The sequence below is a fragment of the Andrena cerasifolii genome, chromosome 12 (assembly GCF_050908995.1).
Source record: "Andrena cerasifolii isolate SP2316 chromosome 12, iyAndCera1_principal, whole genome shotgun sequence".
Classification (NCBI taxonomy): domain Eukaryota; kingdom Metazoa; phylum Arthropoda; class Insecta; order Hymenoptera; family Andrenidae; genus Andrena; species Andrena cerasifolii.
The window spans coordinates 8,893,572-8,909,220 of record NC_135129.1 but is presented as its reverse complement, the minus strand read 5'-3'; the positions used below and the strand labels follow the sequence as shown (position 1 = coordinate 8,909,220).

Here is a 15,649-nt window from a genome sequence, read left to right as displayed (position 1 = left end):
GACTTCATAAACAAATAATAAACAGGTGGTCGAACAGAATACGGACATTGCGAATTATTGAAAGAGAACAGAGAAGTAATACCAATAAATCGAATTACCGAATAAAACGGTAACTTCCCCTTCATAATTAATCGCCCTGAAAGATGACAGAGGATTTCTTAGTTAAAGAGAAAGGGTTCCGTCAACTGAATAAAGAGCTCGAGCAGAAGGCGTGTGATTTAGTGAAGAAAGTAGAACATATTATAAACACGTATGATAATGGATGTTCGATTCGCGATTCGAAAACGCAGTACAGAAATTTTATAAATGAAAGATCAGACTTTACGGAGAACGCAATAACGCGAAAAGAAGATAATTTACAAATTTCGGTTAAGCGAAATGCATCTTTGCCGTATATATTTAATCAGGATCTATCATCGAAATTGTAAGTAGGAAACGCGATGTGGTCGGTTTAGCGATATCAATTCCATGTTTAATATTATTTATGGCCCACAGAAGAATAGAAGCACAAAGGAACCACGAAGATGAGATTTCCCTGAAAGGAAACTTGGCAAATAAAACCATTGTTAATTTGCTTAAAACTAAAATAGATGTACTGCAAAGTGAATTACATAAAGTACACATTGAATACAAAAAGAAGGTAGGTAAAACTTAGTATACACCAGTGGCGTATTTAGTGCAAACAGTGCCTAGGGCAAGCGTAAAATTTGCGCCCCCTCCCCCCACCCTCGCCCCATGCATATCATTCCAATTCCATCTTTTCTGTTCTATTTCTTTGTTAAAAGTGTTCATCACACAAAACATTTTATTTAGAATTTAGATAATTCTTTTAAAGAAAGTGGTGCTGAAGAGCACAAGAGAAGTGCAGCAAGTTTTTTTCGAAGCTTCTCTAAAGAGGCTTTCGAAGCACACGAATAACAAGCATAAACTACTAACATTATCCATCCAAATAAATTTATTCAAGAAACACTATTTCTTTCGGCTTTTTTGCCCCTCCCCGGAATTAGCGCCCAGGGCACGAGCCCTACTTGACCCACCCTAATTACACCTCTGGTATACACTTGGGAATAATTACTTGTTTAGCTTTTAAATAATTTGTTATATCGCAGTGCAACAGTTACAAGGATTTGGAGTCCGAGCACAAGAGACTTGAAGTGAAGTCCCAAAATGAAATTGAATCGCTGAAGGACACGATTAAAAAGTTAGAGAGTAGCAATAAAGAATTGCAGTGCCAGTACCAAACACAGAATACTGAAAATTCAATTATAACAAAAGTATAAACTACCGAATGATAATAATTTAATTTATCGTTGAATGCATTCATAAGATAGATTTTTTTTAACAGGATTTAGATAAACTTCAGAAACAAGTAAAATCGCTGACTCAGCAGTCGAGCAATTACAGTACAAGATTAAATAGATCTTTGGAGAGTAATGACAAGCTGAAAAATGCCCTTAAGTGCTCTCAAATGGAGGAAAAGGTACAGTGGTATATTTAATGTAAACGAGAAAATTATTGTATGCTCTTAGATTTTGATACACTTTCATTTACATTTAGGAATTAAGAAATCAAATTAGGAAACTGCAGGAAGCTGAAAGGTCGACAGTTAACAATTTAGGAAAGCAACTTTCAGAATTAATACAAGTTTTTAAAAAACAAATGTTATTCATAGATAGCTTAAAGAAGCAAAACGTACGTACCTGCTTAATTCATTCTTTTTTTTATAAAGTATCGAAAGAAATTACTTTACTTTGTATCTTTCCAGGCATGCTTAATGGTGATTAAACAATTAAACTTCACAAAAGAAGACTTTTCAAGGCTGTTGGAGCCAAAAACCTGAGTGCTTGTGATAAATTGTATATGAAACATTTATTGAATGACTGCTACAATTTATACACTGCGAGAGATGGAATAATTCCACTTCGTAGCCACTCGTTTTATACAATTTTATATTACAACACGCGTGTCTTAATAGTACTTTTCACAGAAAATGGATTTACACGATTTTATTCCATAAACTACCTGTCTGAGTCTCTTTATGAAATTTAAAAGTTTCATCTTTGATTCAAGATACTTTGTCACTCGAAATAAATATACTTTTAAATCGCGAAATAATCGTTTCAATTACTTGATCGCCCTACATAGTTAATAGGATCTGTAATAAAAAGTTTCAAAATGAAACATAAAAGATATAATCACGGTCACCATGGAAATCATGCATTTGAATGAAATTCTTATTATTACATTCGTTTTACATTTTTAAAAAAAGCAACGTGGTAGAAAATTACAACAAGTATCACTTATTTCCATTGTAACTATACTGAATTGAAAGTTTTCGTATCGAACTATGTCAAATGGTTTGTCCTACTTATTTACTCGTAAGTCCTATTTTGTGCACGAGGAACAGAAATTAACAACACCGAATAATCTTGACTGTATGTACAAAAATTCAAGATACACATTAACGTGTTCCACAATTAATGTTTATAAGATGATTGTTTCTATTTTATCCGTATATAACGTGTTATTGGGACACACTGAAATTTAAAGCATTCAAACATTTCTGAAAACATCGATGTTATTTTTCCATCAAATGGTACATGCATTTTACAAATTTTCATCCTCGCAGTAGAGAATTCTGTATGCTTTAGCTTAAATAATGTACCGTTGTATGTTTCCTAAACTTACGAGAGTAATCGAATGTATTCTAGAAATTTTCATAATGGAATTAATTAAACGATGTCAAGTATCACAAGAAACTGAATAAAGGCGATATACACATCCGCATCTTCAACGTAACGCGTCCCGCACAACCTACTCTGAATAATTTTGCTTTAACGTTTCACCGCTCGAATCCGTAGTACATTTTATTTAATAAAATACAATGCTTAAGTTAATGTTTTTTTTTCTCTCTCTCTCTTGTAATTAAATATCAAGATGTTGTTACTCACCCTCAAGTAAGCTTTAATACACTTTTTTTTCTCACTTTTCTCTTTTAATTATAACTTTCAGTTCGAGACTGTTGCTTCTCAGGCTTTTTACAAGTTGGATTTCTCATAATTCGACCGCAAAATGGTGATAATATTTGCAAGCATTACAGTTATATATGCATATGTATGTATATACAGTGATTTGTTGTATTACTTTTTAATATTTAATAGCATTAATTTAGTAACGACCGCCATTTTCTTTCTAACGTCAAATTTAAGTCACTGCTTAGTTTAATACCTGCGCTCGATCGAACCGTACAACAAATTTCCATATCGCTTTATATTGCACTTCGAACATCTAACGTGTTCTAATTATTAAAAGATATAAATTTGACGAACACATCTGAGTAATGTCCGGAAAGTTTGATACAGCTATCGTTAACAAGGAGAAATTTTCATTAGTCTCATACTTTAAACGTTGCTTTTGCTTAACAGCAGAAACGTGCATCTTAAGCTTTAGGTATGGTAATGTACACGATACATATTCCTTAGTCAATGTTTTAGGATCTTTACATAATGAGTCATAAATCGTTCAATTGTTATTCTTACTAGAAATTACCTATAAAAAAAAATCAATAATCATATGCTTCTTTTTTTTTCAAGCACTGCCAGCTGATAGAAAAATCCATTTCGAATTGAGACTCGCTCTGTAAGAAAGAACAACTCAATCTTTACATCGCTAGGGCAGTTCTTTTTATTCACTGGTATAAAATTTTGTTCCTTATACGCGTGATAACTAGTAGAACTTTATAATTGCTAAAATGCATTACTATCTATGTGCTTACACGAATTTACGACGTGTTCCGTGTTTTGTAATATAAATAGCTAGTGAAATTACATCTTCTTCTTATGTTACACACTCAGAAAAGATATACCCGAATAATGTTCTTTACACTATCCCCCCCCCCCTCCCACCCCGAAAAAGCAAGGAAATACATGCATTTCTCCAGCTTTTCACTATTATTGGTTAATATGACGTATGATGTACCCTGAACTTTTCTCTTTAACAGTATTTTATTCACAGAATGTTTTTTTCTCATTTTACTTTTGTCACGATTAGTCTCCTATTTCTTTTCTCGATTCACGAACGAACGCGCGAGCTTAAAAATGCTTCCCTTCGCCGTTTAAAAATCAAACTAGTCCGTCTTTCGCCTCGTAACACAACACTGTGTCGAATACAGTAGCGTTTCAGCTTACGTCGGAGGCGGCACAGACAGTAACACACCTAGCAGCTTGACTATGAAATGATTTTATTAACATATTATAAAAACCAGACTCTAAATGCGACCAGAGGGATAACGTGGTACAAGGGCATCCATGTACAAGGGTAATATACGAGATTCAAAATACGAGACTTAAATAAATATTGTGACTGTACGCAGCAATGAGAGCGGAGAGTCATCTTTCTTTCGCGTATATGGTTGCTGCTGTATCGTTGTCCTAGATCAACTTGATCATGCCAGGTAGCTATAAGTATCCTTTTGACCCTCTGTACGCTCCAGATATTCTTTTTCAATTAAAATATCTATACATTTCTGAAAGAGCAGAACCATCTTGTGTTAAAGCGATACTCTCCCCATTTATAAGAACTTTCGCACATTTCAAGCCAACACACCAACATCGTGCCGTAATAATCTGGTACAATAAAGGCGCGCGTGTGCTTACTTCATAGATTTTTGTCGTCCCAAAACGATTTTCCAATTCAGAGTCATAAAAAATGAAGAAGATCGTTCATACTTACCTTAATAACATGCACTCTCGGTTTGAACCTAGAGCTTAACTGATTCAACACTTCAGCTACCAGCTGCTGATGCTTCAACACTTTTCTCATTTTCATAATTCTAACGATTGCTGCCTGGATCAAGAGTTTTCTATCTTCTTCTATATGTTTATGCGTCGTTTCTTGTTCGACTTTCAATTCCGTCTTCATTGGTATATTAATGTTTACCCTCAGCTTCTTACTGTTACGAAAACAACGAGCCGGTAGAATTTAGAACGAAATAATTATCACGCGTCACGAACTAAACGTACTTTTTATATCCAGTGAAAAGTTCCACTGTCGACAGTGGCGTCAGTTCAGCTTCGTCGTCTGTAGCTGCTGTTAATAGCTTAGCTTTCAGAAGTATTTGAATGACCTGTAACATCGACAATAATTACGGTTTATGGACAAAGTTTAGAAACTTTTCTTCCCGATGGCTTTTAACGTTAGCGCATTACCTGAAGCAAAAAATCCATTTTTATTTGTGTAGCATCATGCAACTGCTGTATTGTCCATACTGTGGATCCATTGTATTGTAATAGAACAGCCATTTGGAAGGTAGATGCTTGTAGTGTGTATCTATGGTCGAATCATGAAAATCCGCGCGTGAGTATGGAGAAATTCCTTCAAATTTGTAGCTTGTATGTTTTTACCTGTTTTTAAAACAATTTGTATGTAACTCTCCTTTGGACATATTGTATAGCCAATTCAACTTCCTTCCACTGTGCTGTGAACTGTAGAATGTAGTGAACCTATGTACAGATCGTTCTAACTGCAATACACAAATGTTGCATCAAGTATAGACCTTATTTCTGAATTTAAATTAAACTGTTTTACGACTGAATTTACCTCTGTTGGCAATGAGAACGTAAAAGATTGTTGGAACGGCCATGAGCCAGAAGACAGGACTTGTATACTGAAATCTATATCCAGTGGTTCTGCAGAGTTTGTCAAATGTCTTCTGAATTGCTCATTTAGGTCTTTGGACACTCCAATATCCTGTGGACAGACTGCTACAATTATAATGTTATATAATTTTGACATATATTAATGAACAACGCGCAAACAGCTGTCTACGAGAGAAGTCATTGTGAAGTGTAATTAATATAGATTTATGAGAAACAAATGTACAGCATAATACAGTACCTGGAACATTCGTTGTAATTTTGAAGTGTACTCAAAACCACAAGCTTGTTTCAATTTCGAGATCATAGAAGCCTCTGCGTCGTCACTGGCTGACATGTGTTGCACCAATCGTTTGGCCAGCATTTTACTGTAGAACTTTTGAAACACATCTTTGTCTTCGATATATTTAAATACTACCATCTAGGATGAGAAAGTAGCATTATTATTCCTATTCCGTTGGAACTTTCTATTGCATATAATTTATACTTACAACTTGATTAAGTGTATCTTCAAGTTCTGCTTCCTCTGGGTTTTTACTACTCTTCTTCAGCAGAAGATCGCAATATTTCGCTAATAGTTCGGGCGATTTACTGCTGCTATTCGCTGCTCTAGTTACCGAATTACTGTTAATAAATCTGCCACAGGCCTTATCAAGAGCTGCCACGAAACCGCTGTCATTGTGAAATGCGACGAGCACTAAAGCATTGTATTTTTTATGAACTTCCAAGATTGTGTTTACATAAACCTTTGGATCCTACAAAGAGGATACAAGTGTGAAGTTACATTGGCAGGATTACGGTAATTAGAAATTTCTATATAAAACCTACGTTAGCGGCGGAATCACCACATTTATCGATAGCCGCTAGCCCTTGGTTGGCTATGTGACCTTCTAAAAGATTTCGCAATTCTCCAAGGCCGTTTGTTATCCTCGCTACTAGTTGATACATTCTACCTAAATCTGCATTTTTGTCAGCATCCAAGAGATTTTGAAATTCCGAATGAAATATGTCTAAATGTTTCTCAATTAACACTCTTTCGCACGTTTTTGCCAATCGCTCGTAAGTCGTTTGATGTAGATATACCTGGACCCGCTTTCGTTCTTCCAATAATCTTTGCTCTGCCTGTGAGAAAATAGCAACTGTAAACAATTTGTCTGGAAAGGAGTGATAGAATAGTAGGATATTTCTTTCAAACCTTTTTCATGTACTCTGTTACTGGATTTTGCCGGAGGAATTCTGAACTTTCGCGAGTGTAAAACCTTTCTGTATCCTCGAGGAAGACATTTTCGAATGAATCTTTATAAATGCCGAGATTTTGTCCTTTAGCAACAGGATCCTCCTCGTTCAAACCTAATTCTACGTAACAATTAATTACACCACTGACTAATCGTGTATTTATTGTTTCGCCGTTGCGCTCTCGTTCGATCAGTTTAAGCACTGCATTTGTAACCTAAAGCATAGGTGAACGCTGTCTTCACTCCCTCTTCGTATAGTTTATACAATTCGTAGGTTCGTTCGAATAACTTACTTGTCTATTTAAATGCTTGAATAAGTTATCTCTCCATGTAACCAAAGCTAACTGATAAATTTCATAAATTCCTTTTCTACCCTCTTCGCATTCTCTGCGCACCCAGTGACGATTTAGATATGCGCATACGCCGTTCAATACTTTGCTACTAAATTGATACTCTTCCCACTGCCTCGTATAGAATTGCAGGACATCTTCATCCATCAAATCGATACCATGCTGCGTGAAAAGTTATAGCAATTACTTCCCCTTTCTTACGTCGACGGAAAGCCATAATTAACGAAAGTGTGCTTACCTTCAATAAGCTAATAAGGTAATTTCTAAGAAAGTCACGCAAACGTTTATATAATTCCAACCCAACTAACTGTGCACCACCTTGAGAAATTTGTCCCTTTTTGCTCTTGGTTGATGTTCTATTTATTTGCTGATGAACACTCGTGCAGTAATTATATACATGTCTGGTATATGAAATAGCATTAAGAAACTTATCACACCTCTGGGAATGATTCTTCACTTAATTCTATCAATGACTGCAAAGGATACGTGTATAATTCTATGTATCTCGGTTTAGACATGCATTGCCTGTTGTAAACTTGTTCAATGCCCTCGCGAAGGTCTCCCCAGATTTGATCCAGGTCTATTTGTTTGAGGCCCGTCGGGCCTCCTTGGTGACTCCCAGCCCCTCCACCGCCTCTATGCCCTGACATCCTACTTCTATACGCTTGTCGAGTGAGCGTCACTGTTACTACTTCCTACTATAATTTCTGTAGGAAAGATGCGGGGGTAAATGTTACTGTAAATTCAATGCAGGGTTAACGTTAAATATGTAAGGGCTGAGAAATTAAAACAAACATCGAACAATGATGGGTGTAGGTTTACTTCCATTTCCGTAGACGTACAAGGTTACTTTATTAGAGGTATTTTATTGGACGTGTACCGAACGACAATGAAAAAATAGAATCGAGACTGGTGGCTGCAAGTAATCGTAGGATGCATTACACCGGACGGTTCTAAAGAGCCATCGATAGTTTCACAATATCGATGTCACAACTACTTGCTTATGCACATACTTGAGGGCTGTTGAAAACTGCTTTGTAAAACTATAAATAAAACAGCATGAAACTATCTTGCGTGCGTGCGTACAAAGAGCGTTAGAAAGGAGAGACCGTGGATCGAACGAAATACAAAGATATCCGTGAAAGAATCATTTGTACGGGGAAGGTTAGTCGGTAATCGAAAGGTCCATACCGATGTAGTTACATCAGGATGCGCATCGTTAGTAGTAGCTCGAATCTTTCGTCAGGAAACTTCGGAACATCACAAATCTTCGTGCTACAACACTACCACCCGTCACTATTGAAGATCCACAAAACAGCGATTGGCAGAAATAACAGCAGTGTAGTCCGTCGCCATGAGAGGATACTTTTTTTTTCGTCGGCAGAACGAGGGAAGTGTATCGTGAGACAGAAAACGCGCACTCACCTGTCGACGTTCACCACCGCATAACAGGCAGGGTTGGACAAGGGAGTTCTCGTGAAAATGTGCTGGCCACCTTTAACGATCACCGCTACTCCGTTCTACATGCGATTCAACGAGAAATTTTCACCGCCTCTGTTCTTTGGGGCTGTGCTCTCCGCGGCGACGAACACAGCAGATCCGCGAACCTAAAATCTTGTACCTACGTGCCCAAAACTGACCACAGTTGCGATCTGCTGCTTTAATTCTGACAGGTTAGGTGCCACTGTTACCAACCAAACGACGCGTCAACGGTTTCGCAAGCTGTCCTGAGCTGTCCCTTCGTCTGCCTGTGCCTCGCCATCCGTATCCCAAATTCCGGCACGATCCTATATTCCCACGAAATCCTTACTTCCCGACAATTTTATTCTATATCATATTGCGGACGAGAGTTCTCTTGGCGAATGATTACGATAAAGGGAGAAATGTAATTCTGCAATTTTATAAGCGACAACAAAATACCGTAAGAAATGGGAACGCTTTTTGTTTGAAAGTGTGGATGCACTGATCGTAAGATCGGTCAGATCGGTGTGCAAAAATTAAAATACTTCAATGTTTAATAACACTTTTTCTGTGCTAACCACGACTTTATAAGTATTTGTTCATTCTTGGTTGAACATTTACTTAAATTTTTCATACCTTCGCTAACCTAAAATTTTCTACGGAAGGTAAAAGTAACGTATATTTCAGGATGTAGTTAGGAAACATTTATTTCGTTCAACAATATAACATTTTCTTGCCAATGACTTTAACTTGTGTAACTGCTTAACTTAAGGTACATTGTAAACTTAACAAACACGAGGAAATGTATCATGATCGAGCAATAGGAATATTATAGAGAATGAAATGAAACAGTATTGAAACAGATGCATTTATTGCCAGAGTAAGCTGAAATATAAAATTGCATTTGTTGTAGAGTAAACGATGGATATATAATAATTCTATGATTTTATGCAGAAACATGTTCTTAACAAAACTTACTTCATAATTGATAATTTCGGCATGCCGGGATCAGCACCTTTCCTAAATCCTAGAAAATCAACGATTCGATTATTCATCCTTGTAGAAACAATTACTGTATATCGTAGCTTGTAATTCTTAAAGACACGGCTAAAGAAACACGAGCCTAACCTAGAAATAACACGGCAGGAATGAAGCCCCAGTGGAACACGACTTTGGTTACATTTAAAACAATCGCAATTTTGTGCTTCGTGCTCGGATTCAAAGCCATTTTTGTAATATTCTTTTACACTCCAGCGATTCCACGTGCAAAGCGTCCAGTTCAACGCAGCTCAATACCGACTTATTATTTTGTACGGTCATAAATTGTGAAAAATGAACGGGCGTGAACTTGCCCTTGACTGCGTTCCTTTGTCGCACTCTGCGTTAGGCAATTTTCTACCAATCAGATGTTGGCTGGAGATTAGCTCCGTTTCTTGAAAACGAAGCTGAACGCTCCTCCAACTGTTCCGTGCCGTGTCCAATATTCTCGTAGTTTATGGTTGTGTTTTGACAGGATCAGCTGTCATGTGAAAATAGTTGTTTAATCTACATTTCCTCAATGGTAAATCAACCTTTTATGTTTCTTGTCGTGTGTTTCATTCAGAGAAGTACAGTTTTTATAAATATCTTTCACGTAGAAATGTACCGCCCGATAGGTATAAACCTGTCAATCATGTTTCAGAGTTCGTTGCATTATTGCATTTGGGGCCTGTGCGAATCATGGGAGTACTGTTGCGCCGACAACCTCTGCTGCAAGGAGACCGATTTCAGTTCTTTAATTTTGACGTAGGTTTGATATTTCTCTCACTCGGCCGGCGTACGAATTGCGTTATCGACAGAGGACTTTGTTCGCAGGATAACCATCCTTGGCACGCTGATTGTAATGGCGCTATGCTGCGTCGGTTTCTATTGTAGCTCTCGACGCATATATGTTCCGTTCCTAAAAAAGTATTTCAAAATTAGCTATACTTTGATGTCCACGCAACGAGATAGTAAATCAGGGTCTATAGCGAGTTCTGAAGCTACGACGGAGGATTGCGTCGTAGAAGTGGACAGAGCGAAGGTCTCTTTGTGACGAGCATTCTTTGCATCTATTTTATTCTATACTTTACATAGCAATTGATACTGATTCAGTTAAGGGAACCGCCCTGGTGCACGAATTATTTATGTATAGCAAACGAATAAAACATGTCAACGTATAACCCCTGTACTTTAAAAAAAGAAATATATTTTACAATGATATAAATCATCCACCACTTTATTGCTCGTGATTCAAGTACATATACCCGCAGAAGGAGAAGGATATCTGAGAAAGTACATGCGTAGAATTTAACCGAGCAGGAGAATCGGAACATTGGGACGGCGCATCACGTGCGCCAATCTAACCGCCTCCCTCACGTTGGCAGCACTGCGCTTCTCCGATGACGTCATTGTGAAGTTCCGAAATTGAAATCAATAAGTGGTGTGCAATGTTGTGTGTACATGACAGTCGGAGCGAAATGGTGATTATGTCAAAACATCCTGTCAGAGAGTCTCATTTTTCCTCGTTAGGAGTGAGAGTGTGAATGATTATCTATCGAGAAGATGGCACGGAACGCGAAGAGAAAGCTGGCGATATTCGCCGGAACGTCGAAGTGCTTGATATACGTGAGTGATCTGTCCCCCTTCACCCGCGTTCCCCGCATGCTCTGAAATGTTGGACGAAAGTCGATCTTCTCCCTTTTCCCATCGAGATTCGAAGCTCGCGTCTGAAATCACCGAACGTTCGAGTGTTTTATTTTCGGCAATGTGCGAACGATCGATGTGCCGCGACTCGATCGATTGGAGCTTTACGAAAGCCTCGGTGTTTCGTAACGATCCTCATTCCTCGCAACTCTCTTTAAGCATTAATGTGTTATTAGGTTGACTTAAAACCATTATTTCTTTTAGGCAGAAGCAAAATATTGTGCCTCTGAAATGCCTGGCGAGATAAAATACTACGAGTGAGTTTCCCACACGTTAATACGTTTATACTGTAACGCTAGGGTGGTTGCCGTAATACAGGGATTACAGGGTTGCGTCACGATTACGGACGTCCTGAATTGCAGGCTACTTTTATGTATTTTAAGTTCTAGCCTTGGGGGATCACACCTTGTGTATTCTTTCGAAGCGCACTCTCGATGATTATTTAAAGAATGAAAGTAATTGCAATGGTTGCAGGTGTTCCAGAACAGAATATTTATGGTATTACTGGTAGGTGGGACGTTCGATCGTTCTGTTCGTATTTCGAGTTGGAACGGGGAATTTATTGCGATTCGTTTCCACAGGATACTGGTCATAATCATGTTCCTGGTGTGTTCCGGCGGGGGTTGGTGGTATCGATATTGGTTACAAGGGAGGTACAGGGCGGCCGCATCGGCCATCCCGACCAGGGCTTCCAATACGCGGACGCAGAATCCTCTCCGAGGGACTACTTGCCAGGGTCAGAGGGCTCGCATCACTTACAACTCGGCGAGAAATACCGTGCTGTTGCATCGTACGTGGAAAGGCTACTACGCCTTCGTTATAGCAGACCCGTTCACCGTCAGCCCGCTAGATCGTTGCCTGTAATACCGTATTGCTTTCGCAGGTCCCCAAAGAAACGGGGCAGTGCCGGCTTACAACGGTAACGCGACCACGTCCGCTCACTACCAGAACATGAGCGTGGTGCTGAACGACACCAACTGCCCGTACTACCAATTGTACGGGCCGCCACCGAGCTACGAGACTGTGATAGCCCAGACACGCGGTAAGATATCGAATCCGGCGTCCTCGAGCGCGCGAGTGAACGCGCAATCGCCGAGCGTTCTGCCGAACACCAGCGTGCCGCAATGCTTCTCGTACGCGTGCAACCCTACCGCGAGACTGAACGGTGGTTTGGACCAGGGCGTGCAATACCAGAACGGGAACGCGAGCCCCCGGCAGCTGGACAATCCGGAAGCGATTCCTTACACGCGTTTCCCGCAGTACTGCGTCACGGACACGGCAGCGATCCGGCAGAACGTGTGCGTCCCTTTCAACTACCAGGAGCAGCCATTCCTCCCTGCGGATAGCTTCAATCGTATTTATCAAGGTACTTCCGCCAACTACGTCCCGTATCCAATGGACAAGTCGTCGGACACCTCGGACCCGGAGAATCAGAATTACGAGATGCCGAGCATGGAGAGGTACATGATGGTGGGCGTCGGCTGTACGGCGGACGGTAGCAGAGAGGGAAGCTTTTGGGGGTCGAACGGCCGATCGATGGCCAGAGTGCGCGGCAAAGTGGAGGAGGGCACGAGCGAGAGGGCTGAGAAGAGCGCCGGGCAAGAAGAGGCAGGGCTCCCCTCGGCGTCGGAGATCGAGGGGAATCGCAGGAACGATTCCAAGTCGACCGTGAACTCGTCGGAGGATCTCTCGCAGCCGGAGTTCTCCAGGAGCCGTCGGGTTTACGGCGGGTCTTTAAAGGCGACCGGCAGATACGCTGGCAAAGAGAAAGACGAGGAATACTCCGTTCAAAGGGCTTTCTCGAAGACGTTGCCCCATTCGTGCGACGGGCTTATAAATACAGAGCCAGCGACAGCGAGCACCGCCGCTCCCCGTAACGCGAGCCCTGTAGGAGGAATGGTTAACGCTAGCGCCAGTTCTTTTCAATCAAATCCATCCAATAATGTGATATTAGAGTCTTTCGTTTCCGACGACGCGGCGTCCTCGGCGGAGAACGTCGAGAGCGAGGAGGCGCGTCGTTCTCGTCTCATGAACGCCAGTACAAATTCTGATCTTGAAAGTAAACATAGATTAGAGAAATCGAAATCGTTGGACTGAGCACCGCAAACACTTTATTGCCGCTCGGTGCTTATTCTTGTATACACGTTATCGTACGGATCCGCGCACGGCCCCGCTCGCACGGGGCCGATCGTTAGTTGGCGAGGTCACGTCCAAGACGCTCTATATCCCGCCAAGGTTTTCCTTCCTTGCAATTCGATGTAACGGAACGAGTGCAATATTATTTTTTTAAGGGTTCTCCGATGTCGGTGTATTTGTCGAATCTAAGAGAAGAACGTTTAACGTCGCACCTATATGCTTGTTGGTCCTGCCTACTTTCCGATTTATCAGCTATCCTCGATACGAGTCTCTCGCCGCGTTACATTCAAAAGGGTTTTCTATTCGAACTGTGTACCTACGCTCGTTATCCTGGATAGGCGGCCACGAACACGGCAGTGGAGTGTCGAGCGCTTTTGATATTTAATGCAATAAAATTTCTCGCGTTTTCGATCGGGAAGTCCATGGGAACACTTGCTTGTCGGGTCACGGGGAGGGTTTGAATTTCTTATCTGCCAGCGGGCGGGTCAGCGTGGCGCAGTTTTGTTCGTTGACGCGCGTGCTTCGGCTGTATCTTGTTCTGTCGTACGTACACGATACTGCCAGGAACACCTTTAGTCGAAAGTGAACTTCCTCGCTACTACCCATGGTTTTCGAGTGAACGCCATTCGTTTAACGCGCACTCAATTACGTTAACGGCGCCCCTGTTTCCAACGAACGGGCTCAACTAACTCCAGTTACGCACAAAACCGTCGATTTGACTTGGTCGTCCTACATTAATATCGGTATGCCAATAACTCGTTAGCGAGCACCTTTTTCTAATCTTCGCACATTGTCGCACGTTTACGAGCCACCGAACTTTTTCATATAAAATATTCTAATTAATAGGAGGGAGTTTGTCGCATCTTCTGTAGGGAACAGAAACACGCGGCTTGGTGTCCGACGGTGCTGCGGGGTCCGCCGTGCTCCCGTCTCAGACTCGACCCCCGAGCACAGCGTCGTACGTTTTCACGCCTGTCCTTTTACGCGCACGTTAATGCAACATTTCGATGTCTAAGGGTCGAACGGATCTCCTTCGGAACGCATCAAGCTATCACTGGCGTACTTAACTTTAAGACACGTAACTTTACGAAAGAGTCTCTAGTTTGTTTACGATTATAGCGGCGGTGAATGAAGCGAGGAACGCGAATGCGGAGGGGGAAGCAGGGTCCGGGGAAAGTTGCGTTCTAATGGATTTACGGGTGGCGACAGCTTGCAAACGCATCTTCTTCTTCCCTCCTTTGTTTCACAACTCTCTGTTGTTTTCAAGTCCAGAAGGATCACGCGAGCCGAATCCCGTCGGTGCTGTTGGGAGAGAGAGAGGGGAAGAATGGTTCCCTCGCAGCACCGAGCGCAGCCAGGACCGACGTGCCGCGTCGCGTCGCGTTTGTAAGTTTCTGACTGAGTTCTCGATTCTAACAGCGGTCCAAAGAAACAGCGTACGTGCCAATAAGAAGTTCGTTAGGTAAATCTACTGTCGGGTGGAGCGAGCCAGTCGATCTCATGGAAGCAAGCTACTCGATCTCGCAGCCAAGGTGTCTAGCTTAAAAGAGGAAAAAAAGAAAGAAAGAAGAATTATATATATATTATATACACATACGTGCATACACTTGTATAACAATTATTTTTTGTAACCGATCCTAAGGGGCGGGCCGGTTTTGACTGTCCGTCTGAATGAATATTAACGCGTGAGGTAAATAACGAGTATCGCTCCGGATCCATGGGGTCTTCTATAGATTCAGGAATCACTATATTTTGTGTGCGTGCGTAGCCTGCGTGTTACATAGCTTTAACGATAACTAGTCCGAATGATCCTCTCACCGTAACGTGCAATCATATTCGTATTACTCATACTGTAAGGTATATTGTACCTAAACCAGCGGAGGGATGTCTTTCTGAAATAAAGACGAAATATTTATTCACATAGCGGGTGTACAGTCGGGCTCGCTCGAGATAATTTCATTTCTTTCTAACTTCTGCCCGATCGTCGTCGCTCAAAGCGTCCTTTCATTTCATCAGTCCTCCAGTTCCTAAGTAGTCCCCGACAGAGCGTTGAAGCGGAGCTCGGAGCTGGAGTGTGGAAAATTTTTAC

General features: G+C 41.0%; 4 protein-coding genes and 1 long non-coding RNA gene across 12 annotated transcripts; 3 read left to right on the top strand and 2 right to left on the bottom strand.

The window, feature by feature from the left end:
- Positions 1 to 143: 143 nt before the first annotated feature.
- On the top strand, positions 144 to 2,115 carry LOC143375127 (testis-expressed protein 9). The gene is made up of 6 exons (XM_076823924.1): positions 144 to 424; positions 496 to 640; positions 1,110 to 1,274; positions 1,346 to 1,480; positions 1,558 to 1,692; positions 1,766 to 2,115. Exons 1-6 carry the CDS (start codon positions 144 to 146, stop codon positions 1,838 to 1,840), a joined length of 936 nt encoding a protein of 311 aa, XP_076680039.1. The 3' UTR covers positions 1,841 to 2,115.
- A 798-nt stretch (positions 2,116 to 2,913) lies between these two features.
- On the bottom strand, positions 2,914 to 9,094 carry Cul1 (cullin 1). 8 transcript variants are annotated; one of them, XM_076823909.1, is made up of 16 exons: positions 8,665 to 9,091; positions 8,431 to 8,535; positions 8,035 to 8,282; positions 7,726 to 7,946; positions 7,478 to 7,640; positions 7,183 to 7,401; positions 6,850 to 7,104; positions 6,483 to 6,776; positions 6,146 to 6,409; positions 5,896 to 6,075; positions 5,599 to 5,748; positions 5,403 to 5,521; positions 5,208 to 5,328; positions 5,022 to 5,125; positions 4,732 to 4,951; positions 2,914 to 4,525 (listed from the first exon to the last, which is right to left on the bottom strand). In XM_076823909.1, exons 4-16 carry the CDS (start codon positions 7,887 to 7,889, stop codon positions 4,445 to 4,447), a joined length of 2,334 nt encoding a protein of 777 aa, XP_076680024.1. In that variant the 5' UTR covers positions 7,890 to 7,946; positions 8,035 to 8,282; positions 8,431 to 8,535; positions 8,665 to 9,091; the 3' UTR covers positions 2,914 to 4,444. The 8 variants fall into 8 exon arrangements, with proteins under 8 accessions (XP_076680024.1, XP_076680027.1, XP_076680023.1 ...); XM_076823912.1 differs by having other exon boundaries at positions 8,431 to 8,522; XM_076823908.1 differs by having other exon boundaries at positions 8,431 to 9,091.
- Positions 9,095 to 9,391: 297 nt separating this feature from the next.
- On the bottom strand, positions 9,392 to 10,067 carry Tom7 (translocase of outer membrane 7). Its single transcript, XM_076823937.1, has 3 exons — positions 9,829 to 10,067; positions 9,679 to 9,727; positions 9,392 to 9,585 (listed from the first exon to the last, which is right to left on the bottom strand). Exons 1-3 carry the CDS (start codon positions 9,926 to 9,928, stop codon positions 9,570 to 9,572), a joined length of 165 nt encoding a protein of 54 aa, XP_076680052.1. The 5' UTR covers positions 9,929 to 10,067; the 3' UTR covers positions 9,392 to 9,569.
- A 124-nt stretch (positions 10,068 to 10,191) lies between these two features.
- Positions 10,192 to 10,588, top strand: LOC143375139 (uncharacterized). Its single transcript, XR_013086817.1, has 3 exons — positions 10,192 to 10,307; positions 10,382 to 10,485; positions 10,555 to 10,588. It is a non-coding gene; the product is annotated as an uncharacterized LOC143375139 (long non-coding RNA).
- Positions 10,589 to 11,031: 443 nt separating this feature from the next.
- On the top strand, positions 11,032 to 15,483 carry LOC143375122 (uncharacterized). The gene is made up of 5 exons (XM_076823921.1): positions 11,032 to 11,346; positions 11,629 to 11,681; positions 11,899 to 11,931; positions 12,006 to 12,214; positions 12,308 to 15,483. Exons 1-5 carry the CDS (start codon positions 11,284 to 11,286, stop codon positions 13,519 to 13,521), a joined length of 1,572 nt encoding a protein of 523 aa, XP_076680036.1. The 5' UTR covers positions 11,032 to 11,283; the 3' UTR covers positions 13,522 to 15,483.
- The last annotated feature ends 166 nt before the right edge of the window (positions 15,484 to 15,649 follow it).